Genomic DNA, 20,208 nt, shown 5'->3' with positions numbered 1-20,208 from the left:
GTTTTTTACTTCAAAGAACCAGCTCTTTGATTCACATTTCTTTGTGTGTGTGTGTGTGTGTGCGCGCCTCAGTTTCGTTAATTTTTCCTCTGAGCCTTATAATTTCCTTCCTTTTACTAGATTTGTATTTGGATTGTTCTTGTTTTTCTACAACCATGAGGTGCGTGTGTCATTAGGTTGTTTATTTGAGTTTTCCCTGCTTTTTCTGATATGGACTTTCAGCTCTTTGATTCACATTTCTTTGTGTGTGTGTGTGTGTGTGCGCGCCTCAGTTTCGTTAATTTTTCCTCTGAGCCTTATAATTTCCTTCCTTTTACTAGATTTGTATTTGGATTGTTCTTGTTTTTCTACAACCATGAGGTGCGTGTGTCATTAGGTTGTTTATTTGAGTTTTCCCTGCTTTTTCTGATATGGACTTTCACATCTATAAATTTCCTTCTTAGGACTGTTTTTGTTGTGTCCCATATGGTCTGCTGTGTTGTACTAGCATTTGTTTTGGGTAGAATAAACTGTAGGTATTGAGGCCATTTGACTGAAGGTGTAGTTCAGCCCTGACATTTCTTTGTTGGTTATTTTTCTTGTTTATCTATTTGTTATAGTAGGGTATTGAGTGCCCCCACCATAATTGTGTTGATGTTGAGCTGACCTTTTATGTCCAGTAGTATATGTTTTATGAACTTGGGCACCCTAGTGTTTGGTGTATATTGTTATCTCTTTTGTTTACTTGTTCCCTTAACCAATAAGTAGTGACTTTCTTTGCCTGTTCTGATTAGTTTTGGCTTGAAGTCCACTTTGTCTGAAGATGGGATCTCTACCTTTCCTTGTTTCTGGCTTTCTGCTACATGGAATATTGTTTTCCATCCATTGATTATTTTTAATCTATAAATTTATTTTTTGGACAAAATGTGGCTTTTGTGTACAGCATACTGTTGGGTTTTGTTTTTTGATCCAGTCAGCCAATCTGAATCTTTTGATTGGGGAATTGAGACCATTCATATTGAGAATTGTTACTGAAATATATTGGCTTATTCCTGTCCTTGCATTATTTTTGTTGTTGTCATTATTGCCGATTTCTGTTGTTTCCCCTTTCTACTTAACTGCTCACCCTGCTCCATGTACTCATTCCATTAGACTTCCTGGCAATGTAAGCTGTATTGTCTCTTTCAAGGATATCCCCGACAACATTTAAAGTGCTGGTTTGGTGGTCATAAGTTTCTTAAGCTAGTCTTATTTGTGATAGAAAAACCTTATTTCTCCATCAGTTTTGAAAGATAAGTTTTATAGAGTTTTTATTTCAATTTGGGTTGGAAGTTGTTTTCTTTTAGGGCTTAAAATATTTCACTCCAAGGCCTCCTGGCTTTAAGGTTTGTATTGATAAGTCTTCTGAAATTCTAATAGATTTATCTGTGTGACTTGTTAACTTCTTTCTAACACCTTTTAAGATTCTGTCCTTGTGTTGGACTTCTGGGATTTTAAATGTGGTGTGTTGTGGAGAGTTCTTATCTGATCATAGCGATTTGGGTTTCTGTATACTTTCCTTATCTCTATATTAAATTCTTTCCTCATACTTGGAACATTGTCTCCTGTTATTTCTATAAACATGTTTTTATATCATTCATGCCATCTTCTGACTTTTGAGTAATTCTGACTTAAGATTTGTCTTCTTTCTGCCATGTAGCAGTTGTTGGATCCACATTCAGTGTTCTCTTGTTGCTTCTGAGGTTCCTAAGTATATGGTCATCGGCATCGGCCTTATCGTCTGGTTGTGACACTCTGACTCACATCATTGCCCATAGTTTCATTAATCTTTTCATCTCATGGATTTCTGTTTGATACCTTTCCATGGCTATTTGTGTTTTGCTTTGCTCGGCTAGTTTTGTATTAGGGGCTTCTGTAAATTCACTGATCATTTTCTTTATTATCTGTTTAGTTCTATCCTCTTTCATGTTTGAGCTTGCAGAGCACTTTAAACATCTTTTTTGTTTGTTTGTTTGTTTCCTTTTTATCATTTCATATAATTCTGCTCTTTGGCTTTTGGTTTTCTTCCCATCAATGCCTCATAGATCAGCTTCGGTGGAGTTGGGAGTTTTTAGAGGCATTTTTTTTTGCTTTGTTTTCTCATGTTTCTAGTGTGTTTGTGTGTGTGTGCATGCACGTGTAAGCACATGCATAAACATGGGCACTGAGTGCATGTGTGCCGAGGATTGTGGGTCAGTTATAGTGGAAATATTTTTTGCTCTTATATGGGGTTATCCTTAGTGTTTGTTTCCCAGTGATGTAGTCTGGGTGTTACTAACTACAGCCCTTTGCCTCTATTTTGAGATCCAGCCACCTCTGTTAATTTGGAGGGGAGGGGTGCAGAGTAATTAGCCCATCATAATGTTCTCTGGAAGTGAGCTGCAGTATTGTCGATGACACAGACAAACTAGACATTGGTATACAGTAAAAACTAACTAGTCCTAACAACTATGCTACCCTAGTAATAGTGATGAAATTAGTAACAATAAGAGCCAAAGACAAAAAAAGTACTGATATACCTTAATCAGCAAGTACCAATAAAAGGTACCACAATGCCAACCATAACAATAGAAAAAAAGATCTGTAGTTATAACGTAGACCTACATGAGTCATATATGACATATGGTGAAGGTATCACCAGTTGTATCACCATCAACAAGAGAGAAGGATTTGGGAATAATGGCAATAAAAAGTAATAATGCTTGTGGAAATACTAGTAAACATGGGGAAGGTGGGGAAGGGTAAAATGAAATAAAGAAATTTGAAAAATGAAGGTGAGGAGGAGGAGAGAAAAGCAAGATAAAGGACCTTATCAATGAGTAAACCAAAATTAATAGGATTAGCTAAAAGTAGCAGAATAGAACAAACAAGAAAAAAGACAAAGCAGAGCAAAACAAAGATTTTTTTTAAAAGCCCAAAAGCATGCATGTGCACACACACACAAACACACACACCCAAAAAACCATCAAAACAAAACTAATAAAAAGAGAAAGGAGTCCAAAATAAGTCCTTTGTGTTTTTGAATGTGTGTTTTCCTCCAGGGTCTGCACTAGTGGAATCCACCAGATGTGGGGGAAGGAGAGTGAATCACTCTCAATTTTTTCTGTGTGAAGGCTGAAACCTGCCCTGCCTTGCCTGCTGGGCGTGGCTGATCAGTGGTGTCTATCCTAGCTATGCAGTCACTTCAGCCGCTCCTAGTTTCCTAGTTTCCCTGTCCTTCCATATGCTTTATGTCAAGACTTTCTCTGTCTAGGTTTATACTTTGTTGCCTTGTGAGGTACTTGTCCGGCTCCAGGGGGCTTCTGTACCCTGTAGGCAGTGGCGACTGCCCAACCTGAGCCATATCCCTGATCATGTTGGATGGGAAAGCAAACAGACCACTGAGGAACGTGCTGGATGTAGGTAGTGGGGCTGAGGGTCAAGCTGTCCATTGGGGTCAAGTAATGCCAGCACTTTCAGACCCAGCCCCCCCTGAAAGTCACACAACCAGCCTTTCTCAGTCCAGAGAGGGGGACTTTCAAACTTTCCCAATCTGAGCTTAAACTTCGCAGGGGGTCTGTGTCTAGCCTGTGCCCTCTCTGTAACTGTGTCCCGTGGCCATCTCGTTTGTCACTGTGGTCGGGAGACACCAGAAACCCTGAAGTATTGCTCTGTAGTTGTTCTTTAGCTCAGTCATAAACAATTAACTCCTTCCCAAAATGACTCTTGACAAACCCTCTCAAATGTGGTGGGTGCTGCACTGGATTTCTTCTTTAACTCTAGCCCTCCATGCAGAAGTTATTTTTGGAGAAAACCCCAAGCCGGTTTTGCAGTTCACATTATAACTGTGGGCATTTCTTGGGGCTACTGCTGCTGGCATAGTTTGTTGTTTGTCCTTGGAGCTGCTGGCCTTCTCCCTGCTTACTTGATATTAGAGGAGATAGGTCTCCTTCCCTGGAATGGAAGCAAAGGAAGATGAGTTCCTTGCCCCTAGTAAATAATTGGAATAATGCTTTTTCACAGCAAAAGAAACCACCAACAGAGTGAAAAGACAACCCATAGAGTGGGAAAAAATTTTTGCCAGCTGTACCTCAGACAGCGGATTACTATCTAGAATATATAAAGAACTAGGAAAACCAGACCCCCCAAGTTAAAAAGACTAATCTAAAAATGGGCACCTGAAATGAATAGACACTCTTTATTTGTTGTTTTGTTTTTTTGTTTTTTTCCAGAGATCGAACTTGGGACCTTGAACTTTTGAGGCAGGCAGCAGAACTACTGAGCTAAATTCCCAGACCTAGACACTTCTTAATGAAGAAGTAGAAATGGCAAATAAATATATGAAAAAATGTTCAACATCATAGGCCATTTGAGAGATGCCAATTAAACAATGCTGAGATTCCATCTCATTCCAGAAAGATTGGCTGCTATCAAGAAATCAACCAATAACAAATACTGGAGAGGCTGTGGGGAAAAAGGGACCCTTCTCCACTGTTTGTGGTAGTGTAGACTGGTGCAACCACTGTGGAAATCAGTGTGGAGATTCCTGAAAAAACTAAAACTAGAGGTTCCATTAGATCCAGCTATTCCCCTTGTTTTTATGTTCCTGAATTAAAAGCATCACACCATAGCAATATGTGCGCACCATGTTTATAGTGGCAAAATTTGTAATAGCTAAATCTTGGAAACAGCAAAAATGCCCATGAACCAATGAATGGATAAAGAAAATGTGGGCTTTTATACAATGGAGTACTACACTGCCATAAAGAAGAATATGCTTGAGACATTCTAGCTAAATGAATGCACCTTGAGACCATACTCCTAAGTGAGATGAATTGGACACATAGATTTAAATACTCATTGTCTCTCCAGTGTGAGAAACAAAGGGTAAATAAGGACCAAAATGTATGATAGATACTGGGAAATGGGGAAAAAGTGTTCAAATGAGAAGGTGGATAGGAAGGGGGAAGGAAGAAAGGAAAGAAGGGACAAGACAAAAAAAGAATAGAAAAAAATGGAAACAAAGTTTTCATAAATAAGGAAAGGAAGACAGGTTGAAGGGAGGGGAGGGGAGGGACGAAAAGCAGCAGCAAGATATATCATGTACAGGTACAAGTTCCCTATGATGAATGTGATCATGACAGAAAAATGACAGGAGTATTAGATTAATTCAGCTTTCTCCCTATGGAAGAAATAAACTGAAGAGGATAGAAGTAGTACTTTCTGTGAGTATACATACTTCCAGCTATTAGCTGAGAGGAAAGTTCAAAACATAAATTTAGGGTTCAAATGTAAGGAAAGGTTTTTCTGGTTGGAGCAAGGATGTTCAGCTGGCACTGACAGCCACCAGTGTTATTGAACTGGTTATTTTCTGCATCCTTTCTGCTCTTGGGTGTTGCATAGACAAGAAGCATCAGTATCGTGGGGTGGGTGGATAGAAATTGTGGAATTACAGCCCACCGCGTGCATTACTCTGCTGTTTGTTTTCTTTATCAGAAGCTCAGTTGATTTGTATGCATATTAAAGCCATAGAAGCACACAGTTTTAGAAGAAAAAAGCATATGGTCTCAAATTTTTATTTTTTTAAATTATTTAAAAGGGGGAGGGGAGGAGGGGTGAAGGGAGGGCAGGGACAAGGGGAAAAAATGAGAACCAAGACCTGTCATGTAAAGGTACAAGATCCCAGTGATGAATGTAACTGTACTGTATACCTAAAATGTAGCAATAAACTCAATGAGGAAAAAAATAAAGTATAACTCTGATGCCACCTCTTTAGCCCTCTATTTTTAATCCATTAAACCATCTCTAGCTTCCTCTTGTTCAGATGGTTTCATGGAAAATCATCATGCTTTTAGGAAATTGATTGCTAGATATCCTTGTTCTTGGTTCTTAGGTGTAAGCCAGACTTTACTAAATTTACTACCTAAGGCAGTCATTGAGTTTGTTGAAAGGCAGACTGCAGGGCTTAAGTGAAGAATTTAAACTCAAGCTGTGAAAAAATAATGAGGTTTAGAGGAGAATTATCAATTATCTTGAATGATTTTAGCAAAAAGTAGGGACATAATGAATGTATTTTTAAATAACACATACTTTGCTCAGTTGCTTTAGGTTTTTTTTTAAATTGCTTTAGTTTTATTCTAGAATAAAATAAAATTTGTAGCTTTGATACTGTACTAATGTCTTTTTTAAAATTTAAAGCAAGTCGAAGATCAGATAATATTTTGGGTTTCAAGGCCTAGAGATTGAACTCCTATGGGTGTTTGGAAACTTTACCTCATGTACATGAGTCTGAAAATGAATAAATGTGCTCCGGATTTTAACATTTAGCTTAAATACATTTTGTAGCAGAGGATTAAAGCATATACAAAGATCCTCACCAATAAACCGTTAATGTCAGTGGTCAACTGGTGCTAAGGCAGAAACAGAATGGTGGAAGGCTCTTTCAGAAGAAGACTGCTCACATCATAGCAGTCCAGAAGCAGAGAGGTAAAAAGAGGAAGAGCTAGGACAAGAATATATTTTGCAGGTCACACTGACCTCTTCAGACTAGGGCCACCCACCTAACAGCACCTTCAGCTAGGAACTCACCAATGTATTAATCCACTGATGAGTACCACTTCCATGATCCAGTTACCTTCCAAAAACCTGACCTCTGAACACGTGAAACTTTTGGGATACATTTCAGATCTAAATGTTAACATGCAGCATTGTGTAACTATCAACAAAATCTAATTTTAGAATGTTTCATTTCCTCCAAAGAAATAACATCCCATTTAACAGCCAATGTCCACTCCCTTCTCCTTCGTCTTTTACCAGCCTTAGACAATGGCCAATCTATTTTCTGTCTCTATAGATTTGCCTGTTCTGGATATTTCATGTAAATATTATATAATAGCTTTTATGAGTGAGCTTTCATTTAGTATAATACTTTCAAGTTGTAACACTGTATCGTTGTTGTACCATGAGTCAATATTGCATTCCTTTTTGTGCCCAAGAATATTCTCGTATATATACAATATGTGTATACAACATGTGTACATGTATGTGTACATAAATTTAGTCATCTATCTTGCTAGACATGTAAGGATTTTTTTTCCTACATTTTGGCTATTGTAAAAAATGCACTTATTAGGAATCATGACTATTTGTAAATGTTTATGTGAACATATGTTTTCATTTTTCTTTGGTAGATACTTAGGAATAGAATTGCTGGTTCTTGTGATAATTTAGACTTATTGAACTGCCATAACAATATTTTTTTAGACTGCATAATTTAAATGAAATTTCTTTTCTGGAGGCTAGAAAGGCCAAGATCAAGTTTCTGTCAGAGTTTGCTCTCCCACCCCCATCACTGAGGGTTACATGATAGAAAAGTGTTCTACCACTGAGTTACATCCCCAGCCCTTTTAAAACTTTTATTCTGAGACAAGTTCTGGCTAAATTGTCTCAGCTATCCTCAAACTTGAGATGTTCTTGTCTTAGCTTCCTAGTAGGTGGGATTACAGATGTGCAGCAGCATACCTGGCTAGGGTTTTCTTTCTTGTGAGGGCTTTCTACTTTGTAAATAGTTGCCTTTTTGCTATGTCCTGCACGGAGGTCAGGGAGAGAGAATTCTGATATCCCTTCTCATAAGGCACCAGCTCTATTGGGTAAGTGCTCCACCTTCATGATCTCATTAACTGTAAGCACCTCCTAGGGATCCTTTCACCAGTATTGTCACATATGCTGGGGTTGGGTTTTAATGTGTGGATCTTGGGGAGACACAGTTCAGTATAGTGCATGTAATGACTTTCTCTGTTTAATATTTTTAGAAACTCATAACTTTTCAGTGTCAGATTTTCCACCTTCAGTTTGGAAATGGCATATGTTTAAAACAGGAATGAAAGTGAGAAAGAGAAATGGGAATTCCCCAAACATTCCTTGATCTTTAGCTCATTTGCTAGCCCTGCATGGTTTCCCTCATAATCACTCTTCTTGAACATAGTAAAGGCCCTTCTAAGAATGAAAAGAATACTATTATGAATTATATGGAAACAACAGTTGGAACTATCAGGTAAATTAAGATGGTCTCTTTGTCATCCAGTGAAAAGGAAGATTTATTGCCAGGCTTAGTTTCCTTTTCTCTTTTGACATAAGGTCCCTGGAAGTAGAGAGAAGGCATCAGTTATGAAGTCAGTCACAGGAACGTTTGTAGTGTCTCTGCCTTCCATTCTGTCCCAATCCCTTAGAAGGTATTTTTGAAAGGAGAAGCTAGTGATGTTTTAATTACCTAATTATTGAACTGTTGTGGGTTATAAATGTAAAAGGAATGATTGGTATTAGTCAAGGGGTGACCTATTACTTTTTCTAATATTTACTGAGATAAACATTTTATTTCTTCCAGAGAACAACAAATTATTTCACCTTCAAACCACCGTAGACTAAACAACTTTCAACCGTGCTGCTAAAGTTAGGAGATGGACAATTTTTCTTTCCCTCTCTTTTGAAAAGAATTGAAGAAGAAATAAAATGGCAGAGGTTTAAGGTTAATATTCAGGATGAATGATGATAATTTAGGTGATAAGACAGAAGATGAATTACATTCCTTATTTGTCAGTGATAAAAATGGAAACACGTATGCATACAACCAAATATCACCATCTACACAAAACTCCTCAATTAATCGTGTGAATTGGAGTTCTGCCAACCCGGATGCCATGGTAGTTGATTATGAAATGGACCCTGCTTTAGATAGTGATGAAAGTATATCTTTTAGCCCTCAGTGTGTTGAAGTACTGGATCATCAAACATCTTCAGGTGCTTTCATTAGTCAGCAGATGTTAGACATGCATAAAGATCCCACAAGTCAGTCTTCTGCACTTGTAAATACAGAGGAGCCTGAGTATCTCCATAGTAATTGTCATTCCCTAGAAGCAGTTGAGGACCAGAAGGTTGAGCCATCTCTGACTTTTGTGTGGAAGTCTGACGATGATCTGAACTGTGTAGACTATGCTGCCACCTCGGAGTTAAACCAGACATTTGACCTGGAAGCAGATCAAGTTAACTGCACCTTTATAACACACCATGTCTTTGAAAAGGGTCGATCCTTGCCCACCCCTGGAGATCTGCAACTAGCCAGTGTGAGAAGTGGAAATACACCTCCTTCATCCTGTTCCACCTGGGTATTATCCAATTCTGATAAGATGCATATAAGAGAAATTAGTGAAAATAGAGAAAGCTTTGAAAACCCTCAAGCCACAGGGTCAGAGGCCCACAACACAACTTACACAGCACTTTCTGATGATGTGATGATGCATACTGATATTGTTCCAGATATTGGAAACCAGTGTCCATATTCTTCAGGAAAGGTCGCCAGTGACTACACAGATGGGTCACATCAAAGACTAGTTGGAGAAAAAGAGATACAAGCTCTAACACCAGTTTCTGATGACATGGAAGTCCCCAATGGGTCTGTATTACAAGAGCTCTATTGTTTGTCTAAAGATGAACCAAATAGTGAAACACATTCACCAAGCTCATATGGTCCAAGGGAAATGGGCCAAAATCTAAGAGAGACACTGTCTAATTGTCTTATTGATGATGAATGCCCTTTACTGGTTCCAGCTTTTGAAAAAAGTAAAGCCAAAGTGTTGGTCTCAGAGCATAATATCCCTGTGACTGAAGATCTAAAAATTGCTTCTAATGAGAAGGATTTGGAAACCCAAAATAGTACTGTAGAATTGATACAACGTTGCTCACCAGGACAAAAGACAGTTTCATTATTTGAAGTGTCTTGGGATGCAAATGAAATGATTATTAGCACAAATAACACAGCTTGCATGTCAACACCAATTGTAGAACCCACAGATGTAAGCTTTACTTTTTCACCGATCCAATCAACAGAGAGCTGTAATAAAGTGGAGAAGAGTAATCGAGAGCCTAAAAATTTACCTACTTTAAAGGGAACACCGATGAGCTTATCTAAGCCTAGTCTGGGAAAATCAGCAACTAAAACAAATACCTCTGTAGGCAGCAAGTTTAGAAAAACTGAAATTATAAGTTACCCAAGACCAAACTTCAAGAATGTCAAGGCAAAAGTTATATCTAGACCAGTGTTGCAGCCCAAAGACCCTGCTTTATCTAAGGTCACACCCAAGCCTCAGTTGAACAGTGCAGCTGCCTCGCCCTCAGCAGTGTCTTCCTCAAGACAGTTGACAACTTTGAGCAAAACACCAAGATCTGACGTGAACACAGACACAAAAGCAGAAATCCTAATTAACAAGACTCATAAGCAACAGTTTAATAAACTCATTACTGGCCAGGCTGTGCATGTTACAACTCATTCTAAAAATGCTTCACTCAGGGTTCCAAGAACAACATCTGCCATGAAATCGAATCAGAAAGATGTTGACAAAACAAGTTCTCATTCAGTATGTGATACTGGGTCTGTAGCTGCATTTTTTCAGAAGATCAAAGGCATACTCCCTGTTAAAATGGAAAGTACAGAACGTTTGGGAATGACGTACGCTTCAAAAATTGATAGGACCCACGCAGAAAAGAAGGGTGAAAAAGAAAAGGAAATACCTATGGAAAAACAAGAGCTGAAAAAGGAAGTTATGAATGAGACCTTTGAGTATGGTTCTCTGTTTTTGGTAAGTGAAACTTTTTTCATGCTTCATGGAGTGGTAGAGAAAACTGAATTTATTATTTACTTATTTATTAATAGCTAATATCCACTAAGCCAATAATATTGCCGAAGGACGTGAGCAAATTTGCTTTCAGGTGTTAATTCTTTGTCTTGTCAGTACTATTCGAATCTTAATAGGCCACAGTGTAACAAATTTGCATATTGAAAATCCTCAATTCAGTATTTTGTTTTGAGAGTCAATGTTCTTTTTAGTAATATTTTAGAAAAACAAATTAATATTTTAGCATAGTTATTTGCTTTTAATAACCTAATATAATCACGTTATTTTTTATTTTTCTGAAAAAGGGGTTTATAAAGTTTCACATGTATTGGTCCACATTTAACAAGTGGATAGAGAGTGCTGGTAAACATATCAATTTAAAAATAACTCTTGGTCTCTTGCTGTTGAGGAGATAGTTCTGGGAAATAGAGTTCTGTCTTGTGAGCAGGAATATTCTTAATTTTACCTCTGAATAGCTCATGGGACTTTGGACCCAAAGGTGAGCAGATTGGACCACTGGATGTCTGTGGTCTCTTGCAGCCCTAATATAATCATTTTGTACACAAACTTTGCATTTTATTTGTGTTTGGTGTAAAAGCAGTATTGTTTCCTATAGCACCTGTCGAATACTTAGGCCTAGATAAATTCGTTTAAAGAATAAAACAGTATTTTTAAAATGTATATATATTTGGCAATAGCACTGGAGAAACGAGTTTTCTGAGTTTTTAAAATGTTTGACAGGTCAGTGCTCTTCTCCGTAGCTCTATTTTTGGCAGTGGGGAACTGGTATGTATTTTCAGCCCCATGTGGGCTGTCCTTGGGTGACTGTCCTCTGGGCCAGAAATGGAGCTGGGTGCAGGGGAGAGAAGATGTGACAAAGCCATCCTTCTTCTTAGAGGGCTTGGGTCTAAGAAGAAAAAGAGATTGTGTGTTGTAGGAGGGGAGAGAAAGTGATGGCAATGTGAAGAATGATTAGTGAAGATCTCCTGGGGCAGGGAGAAATGTAGTCACTCTCCAGAACTTATGGGCTTATATTCTGGGTAGAGAAAATACACATCAACATACCTACATGAATGGATGAAGAAATATGAAAAGATACTCTATATGCTGTGTTAGAGGACTCGGAGCAGTGGGTATTACAGGAGCTGGGGCTGCTGAACCATGAGCTGTAAGGATTAAGCTGAAGGAGATGGCAGGGGTGGCCACATCCACAAGAGCTCGACATGCCTTACAAGGAGTGGTTTTTACCTGGATGGCAGAGGAAAGCTGCATGACCCTATTTGAATTTTAGAGAGATAGCAGGGGGAGTAGAGAGTGAACTGAAAGCTGATAAGACTGGAGAGATGTTGAAGATGTGAGTTCAGTAATTCTGCTGAGAAATGATGCTGACATGTACTAAGTTTTATTGAAAGGAGAGGCATAAGAGGTAAGAGAGGAATCAGCTAGAAATCACTTTCATTGTTTAAGGTGCCTACCTGGGTATATTGGGGTGAATATGAGAAATAAACTGTGAGATGGATAGGTAAAGTAAGTTTAATTTTAGAAACTACTTCATATTCTTCTGTAGAGTGTGGTATAAAATATCAACCTCATGCTGTTTGGGGAGGGGATATAAGGGATCGAACCTACAGCTCTTACACTGAGTTACACCCAGTCCTTTCTTTTTCTTTTTCTTTTTTTTTTTTTAATTTTGAAGCAGAGCCTTGCTAAGTCACCAGGTTTGAGCTTGCAATCCTCCTGTCTGAGCCTCCTAGAGTACTGGGATTCTAGTAGTGTGCCACCACACCTGGCATCAACAGCATATGATTATTATGAAGATTAAATGAACCAATAGATGTAGCTAGAATCTGGAATGGTATTTTGCATAGTGTGAAAGCCTCTGTATTAGTCAACACCAACAATAGCAGCATGATTGTCATTGTTAAGTGGAGTCACCTGAAGGATCCGAGTGCGGAGGTGCAGGTGCAGACAGAACTTTCATATGAGGGAGGTGAGAGTGTTGGCTTGGACATGTGGATTTTGGATGTGGCAATTGAAACAGCAGACAAGATCGTGTAGGAAGAGTACAGGGTGAGAACAGAACCAATTCTGGGCCCCAGAGAAACAAGCACGTAAAGACATAGAAAAGCAAGACCCAGAGAAGCCAGGAAGGAACTCTGTAGGGCACTGGGTGCCAGAGGGTCCCCTACTGAACACAGTGCATTGAATCAACTTGTAACATGGGGAACCTTGAGAACAATCTCACTAATGTGTGCAAAGGTAGAATATGATGAACTGAAGAATCAGCTGTGAAGAGTTTTAATTGCTTTTATTAGACAATGAAAATTAGTTGCCTGGCATATCCTCTTCACTATGTGTCTTTCACATAGCTAACACGACAAGGGAAATGGTAGGGGGAAAGTATTATCTGGACTGAAAATATTAACTGTTTTCTTCATAGGATTCTGCTTCAAAAGCTACTACCACCTCGGCTAGGAGTATATCCAAGCCTGACTCTTGCAGTTTGCGGAAAACACCATGCCCAAAAGCCAAAGTGGGGCCTATTTCTTCCTGTCTGAGGCGGAACAGCGACAGTAGAAAGCTCAGTTCTGATCGAGCCTTATCTCCTCAGAGAATCAGGCGTTTATCCAGCTCTGGTAAGAATAAGTTCAACTGTGCTCATGGCAGTTATGAATTATTTATAAAATTAGGCTTGTTAGACAGCAGAAAGACAGTTTTGATTGTAGGACTAGTATGCTGTGTCACCAAAGCATTTAGCATTTTGTGGTCCAGCATCCTGTTCAAGGAAAATGGAAAAAGAAAACGTAGCCCTTATCTTTGAGCAGTGCAAAGGCTAATTGGAAAGATTTATGTACACAAATTCATATGCTATTCAAGAAGGTTGCATCATAATTAGTAGCTGTTGTAAACGTGAATCGTTTCATTTTTTTACAGGTTCTTAAGGGCTTAACAATACTTCAGTGTTACTTTTATACAGGAGACTCATAATCTGCCTTCAACACATGTGAAAAGATTAATATTTTTCTTTGAATTTTACCGAAAGATGTATTACCCATTTACAGGGATATGAGAGTTACTAAAAAGTGAAATTTTTCTAATATGAACTTTTTTGTTGGTTTTCATTTTAAAGTTGTGTTAGGCTGGTGAAATCTGAGAGCTTCACTAGCAGCTATTAAGGGTCTTGCTAAATTTGGCAGATGTACAGATTTCTTTGTTATGAATCACAGGAAATGGAAATGTCGTCCCTGTTTCATGAGACTAGAAAAAAAAAAGCCTCTTGGCTATTCCAGCTGACTGAGAGCACTCTGTAGGGAACATTCCTTACTTCTTCAGGTATTGCCTTGGGCAAATTAAAGGCATGTCAGATAGATTTAGAAGTAAGTCCCCTTATAAAAGTAGTAACTACTGTTGAATGCTCTAAAAAAAAAAAGTGCCTCTAAAGTTACATGCCTACACATGTGGGAACATTTTACACAAGTTTAAAACAAACAAACAAGTCCCAGGGGATCTTTTAAACCTCACTACAAGTTAGTATTTCTAGGTTTTATTTTTTTCAGTCTTATGAAGCCACTACTATGAGAACCTAATGTTTCTTTAGAGTCAGGGCTTGTGGTTTGAGGGAACAGACCCAGGATGAGATATGAGTGGAAGAAGAGAGATTTGCAGTACATTTCTGTTTCTGTCCCAGAGGAGCTTTGTGGGAAAGACGAATGCATTGGCTTGAAGTGTTCGTCGTTTGGAAGAAAAACAGAAAAGAAGCTAAAAGACAAGGGAGAAGCAGGCATCCTTGGTTTGGATGTTAGGATTAAAGATCTGGTGCTCACTGTTGGTGCCAGGCAGGGCACATGGTGTCTGCCAGGAGATAGGAGGCTCCCTCCCTGCTTGGGTGTTAGGAGCACTGTGGCTTGGTGGCATGTGGAGCTGTGGCCACTGACACCCTGGCCCCCACCCTGTGTTCTGTCCAGTACCACGCTGGCACTGATGAGCTGCCAGAGCAATTGGGTCATTTCTCCTCCCTGGGCATCATCCCTTACATCTGTCAAGTGTCAGGCTTGGGAATCCTTTCAGCTTTTCAGCCTTATCTTTCTAAGGACAATTTACAACTCACTAAATTTTCTAAGTAAGTCTGCTACTGGTGTGATTCTCTGAACCACGTGATACCTGAATCCTAGAAAACCTAAGAGTACACATTTTTGAAAAATTAGGTCAATACCCACAGAGTATTTAAAAATTCTTTTATGCAGGTGATCAGTCCCATCAAACTATGATGCATTTCGAAACTCCTTTTACTGTGTGCTGCATAACATCAAATTTTAAACAGAGAAAGTATATCTATTTAACGAAGAGACAGGTAAAGTTTTGGGCTTTTATCGTCGTGTCAGTGAACTTGAAAACTAAGGCATATAAAATTTTCAGTCTGAGTTAAAACTCCATTATATTTTACCAGATAGTTTTCCATATATGAGTGGGGGAAAATTTACTGTAAGTACAAACATTATAGACTTGCATTTGAGTTTTATATTTGAGCAGTTAGAAGACTTTGTATAACCCTAGATTTGAATGTGGGAGTCCTAACTGCCTAACCCTGTTAGAGCTAGGGGTGACCAATGTGAAATGAGGTTATAAAGGTGGGACCGTACGTGGTTAGCACTGGTGTCCTTATTAGAAGAGGAGAAGGAGGAGGAGGAGGCGGAGGCGTGGACCTCTCTCCCTATGATCTGAGACACAGCAAAAGGTAGCCATCTTCACATAAGAAAAAGGGCCCTTACTAGGAATCAGATCAGCCTACACCTTGATCTTGGACTGCAGACTCCAGAACTGTCAGAAGACAACTTTCTGTTGTTTAAACCATCCAGCCTATTGGTACTTGTTAAGGCCGAGACAGAACAGACTGAGACAGAAGACTGACTTGATTATGATGTATTATGTTTTAGAAAAAATTAAGAGTGACTAACTTTTTTGGATAGTCAGGATAAATTGAGAGGTGTATGTGGAGGAGAAGAAGTGTAATCAGCACAGAGTTAAAAGTAGAATAGAAAATCAAGCCACAAAAACAATGTGCCTTTAGATCATCCATTGCCATTTGCTGTACAATGAAGTGTTTGTGTATTTGAAAATTGAAACCAAATGGATGTCCACTGTACTCAGGCAGACTTACTCTGCTGAAAGGTGAGCAGCAAGAATGTCCCAGCCGATTAGAAGTTTTCAATAAATCCTTTCAGAAAATTAAGTAGAAAAACAGACCCAGAGTTTAGTTATTTTCTTGAGGCTTTAACCCATTTATGCCAAAGGTTGCAAATGTTTTTTTAATTTTTTGCATGAACTTCATATGTATTACCTAGAAAAATTCAAAGAACAAGAATTTGAAGAGAAAAATTTTTACTATGCTCTATTGTTTGTGGTATTGCAAAAATGGAACCCTAGAGAATTATAATTAAACCCAGCAGATCTCTTCCATTTTATTTGTCAAAATGTGAACATTTTTATGAAACCAGATTATAAGGGATTATAAAAAATCAAATCCAGAGTACTTTTGCTTCTTTGGAGTATGTATTTTTTAATGTATTCAGTTGAATAAGATGAGATAGTGATGAAAATTCCAATAGTTTTTACAATGCCAATAAAAGCAGCTTACACTATTAACAACATGCTATTTCAAGCCCCGTTTAAATCATTTTAGCTATGAATTCATACGATCCTCACAGTAATTTTGTGAGGTTTATTTCCATTTTGTAGATTAGGAGACCACCACTGAGAAGTTAAGTCATTTCTCTGAGGTTGTACAGCTGGGAAATGGCAGGGAGCAGCGTTCAGACTGGACAGGGATCTGGAGTCCAAGGTTTTCACCTCACATTATTATTAATCTAAAGAAGCACTGTTAGTAGGATCATGAGTTTTGAAGAAATTAAAAGTTCTTGTGCTTAGTGGAATAGTTTAGTAACTGTGACACTTTTCAAACGCTTGACTGAAAGCTCTATATCAGTTTACTACGATATAAATGATTTTCATGGTTATTGAAAACTAATGCTGCAGAATAAATAACTGTTCAGTGAGTATGTCGTGATCAATTCATGCCTCTTCACATCACCCGTCACTGTCTTTCATAGGCAGTACTAGCTCTGACTGGGTTTTAGACCATAAATGTACCTGTTCACCATGCTCTTGTGGGTGACCAGCCTGAGCTACTTGGGATTACAGTAGTACAGAACACTCACTTGCCCTGAGTCTTTTACTCCGCCCAGGGACAGCTAATGCTCGGTTGTGCTATAGCTAGAAAGACTCAAAAAAGGTTATGAAAAAGGTGCACAAAAACCCGAAGTAAAGAAGGGCCTCATGAAAGAGATGGTTTTCATTTATCTTCTCAAAAAAAAGGGAATTATATTTCCAAAGAACCTCTGTTTTCCTCACTGTATTGTGGATTAGTAAATTCCTTTTAAGACAGTAGAACATCTGAAACTTGTAATATCTTGCTTTTGGTTATAGGTCTTCTCTCTACCCTGCTCAGGTATAGAGCTGCTTGGATTATATAAATTTATTTTTTCATTTATTTAAAGAAAACTTAAAATCTTTTTCAAGTCACTTTCATACCCTTTTCTAGGTGAAAGTTTAAGAGAGGTAGGAGAATTTTTCACATATTTAAAAACATCAGTTATTAAAAATTATCACTTAATAAATTATTCCTGTTGGGCTTGGTGGCACAGTCTTATACTCCTAGCACTCTGGGAGCCTGAAGCAGGAGGACTGCAAGTTCGAGCCCAGCCTGGACAGTTTAGCAACTTAGCAAGACCTTATCTGAAAATAAATAAAAAGTAAAAAACATTACTGGGGATATAGCTTAGTGTGAAGACTCTTGGTCCAATTCCTAGTACCTCCTCAAATTATTTTAAAAGCTATTGGTAATATGTTGCTAATCAATTTTTCTGTACTTACATATTAGTGTGTCTTGGGATTTCTTTCTATAAAAGCAGTAATAGTTGTTGACATGTCTGGAGTGCTTATGATGTGCACATCATAAGTCCTAAACTCACTTAAATTCAAAATCTCATTTAATTTTTACAACTCGTGAGAAATAGATACTTATCCCGTTCTACAGGTGAGGCAGTTGAGAGTTTGCAAGCTTAATTAACTTGGCTGAAGTTGTGGAGTTGATCACTGGTGGACCCATGAAGTGGACCAGGTCATCTGTCCCCAGAGATTTTAACTCTCATATCTTGTTCCTTATATTTGTGGCAGCCTGGACACATTCACTTTTCATTAATGGCCCTGGGAGGATTTTCATTAAAGAATTATGGTTTAAATTTAAAATGTCCCCTAAATCTTCATACATTAGTTAGTGGAACTTTGGGAAAGTGATTAGATTATAGCTGACTTGCTGTTAGGAGGTGGAGTCTGGTTGGAAGAGGCAGGTCACGGGGGTGTGGCCTGGGAGGATAAATTTCCCTCCCTAGCCTCCTCCCTACACTCTTCTTCCTGTCTGCTGTGTGAGCACTTCTCCTCTTCTGTTTCCCACGCTGCCCTGCCTGGGAGCCAGCTGACTATGGACCGAAACCTCTACAAACTGTGAGCCAAAATAAGCCTTTCCTCCTTTAAGGTGAAGGAGTTGGATATTTTGTCCCAGTGGTAAGGAAAGTGATTAAGACAGGTTTTGGTACCAGAGAAGTGGGATTGTACTTGATCAATGTGATTTAGAAACCTTCAGAACTGGTTTGTGGGAAGAATTTGAAAAGGTTTGTAAAGGCTGGCTAGAGAAGCCCTAGAATACTATGAGCAGAGCTGTATGGGAGATTCTGGTCAGAATTTAGAAGACAAGAATGCTGATAAAAAGGTAGAGAGTAAAAACCAGGTTCAGGCAATTTCACGTGGGAAGAAAGACTCCATTGGTATTTGGACTCCCAGCCATGTTTGTTATGCTCTGGCATATCTACATTTTGCTTATGTCCTGAGAATTTTTTGGAGACTGAGGTTAAGGGTAGTGGACTACATAATCTGTTAGAGGAAATTTCAAGACAGCCCAACATTCAGACTGTGGCTTGGGTACTATTGGGGGCTTTTAGCCAGCTCTACATTGAGAATCAAGAGCAAAGTGCACAGCTAAATGATTTTAAAAGTTTTCAGTTTTTCCAGAAAGAAATGTCCCACAAAGATGAAGCAGAGAAGAGCTTGGTTGCTGAAAAGATTAGCATTAAAAAAAAAGCCGAATACTTGGCTGCTGAAAAAATTATCATTTAAAAAAATACAAGTACGGGACAATAGGAAAAATGGCTTAAGGTCATGTCAGGAAAGATCCTGCCCTTTGGCCTGCAAAACTGAAAAACTTTGCCTTGAGAAGGGAGCCCAAGGGCACTCTATTAGAGAAGGGGCCCCTAGGGAATTGATTTCCCAGGATTCAGTTTGCCTTGCTAAGCCATCCAGGCCTTCTGCGTCCTCTGCGTCTACTGGCAAGATGCACATGGGCCTGCCTACTTCTCCAGCTGGCAGCAGACCTTGGTATCATCCAGATAATACTGATTTTATATGCACTCAAGATGAAAGAGTTGTAGGGTTAGGGAGCCTTCTAACAAGACTTCAGAAGAAGGCCTGGGAGTCTAGGCATTTTGTCCCCAAGAAGGCAATGAATGAAACTGTGAGAGTGAAGTCAAAAGTGTATTGGAAATGCCAGCAAGTTGGAGAAGCACAGAACATTGAACATCTGAGGAAAGCCACGAGGAGTGAGCAAAGCCAACCTAAGAGAGAAGCCGTAAGAGCTACAATTATTGGTAATGCTGCAGGGATGGGCCTGCCCAAACTCTGGAGTTCACAGCTTGTCCTGGGTGCTGGACACGGAACTATGGGGTTTAATATTTGTCTTCCTGAATTTCAATCTTGCTTTCCAATTGGTTTCTATGACCCTGTTCCTGTCTTTTGGAATGGGAATGTTTATCCTGTGGCACTATATTTTGGAAGTGTTTAAATTTTTGATATTTATAGGGTCTCACAGCTAAGAGTTTGCCTTGAGTCTCAGTGGAAACTTTGCACTTAGGCTTTATAACAGAGCTAGAACGATTACTGTTTTCAGAGTCTGAGCAGGTTTCCAAAGCTGAGATAGGAACCTACCTCAAACACAGAGTGAGTTTGCAGGTTCTTTGCTTCTCATTGCAGAAAAACAATTTTCAGGACTCCAGTAAGAGGAACAGAGTAGGTTTTATTAGGAATTAAAATGTATGCACACATTGGGCCGGGGATTTAGCTCAGTGGTTCTGCCACCTGCCTTGTAAGCACAAGGACCTGAGTTCTATCCCTGGTACCAAAAAATATATATATATAATAATAATAAATTTTAAAAAATAGATAAAAGGTATGCACACCAAGAAATAGAGTATGAGCCCTTCACACACACACACACACGCACACACACACACACGCACACATGCACAGAGACATTGTTTCCTGGAGCAAGGAACATTTGTTTCTCTTGAGGGGATAGAATCCCTAGGAAAAGGTGACTTATCCCTAGAGGGTACTAGCCTACTTTTCAGGTATAGGTTCTTTTTTTTTTTTTTTTGGT

At 38.8% G+C, this 20,208-nt stretch overlaps 1 protein-coding gene across 4 annotated transcripts in view; it reads left to right on the top strand.

Moving 5' to 3' along the window:
- The window catches only part of Mtus1 (microtubule associated scaffold protein 1), a 137,065-nt gene that overhangs the window by 36,065 nt on the left and 80,792 nt on the right, over positions 1-20,208 (top strand). For all 4 annotated transcript variants that reach the window (XM_033765397.1, XM_019207146.2, XM_019207147.2 and 1 more), the window contains exons 2-3: positions 8,381-10,628; positions 13,105-13,300. In XM_033765397.1, the coding sequence (XP_033621288.1) occupies positions 8,535-10,628; positions 13,105-13,300 (2,290 nt within the window). In that variant the 5' untranslated portion in view covers positions 8,381-8,534. The remainder of the gene's footprint in view (positions 1-8,380; positions 10,629-13,104; positions 13,301-20,208) is intronic.

This window comes from Fukomys damarensis, unplaced genomic scaffold (genome assembly GCF_012274545.1).
Source record: "Fukomys damarensis isolate Sample0158 unplaced genomic scaffold, DMR_v1.0_HiC HiC_scaffold_18, whole genome shotgun sequence".
Taxonomy (NCBI): domain Eukaryota; kingdom Metazoa; phylum Chordata; class Mammalia; order Rodentia; family Bathyergidae; genus Fukomys; species Fukomys damarensis.
This window is presented reverse-complemented; position numbering and strand designations above follow the sequence as displayed.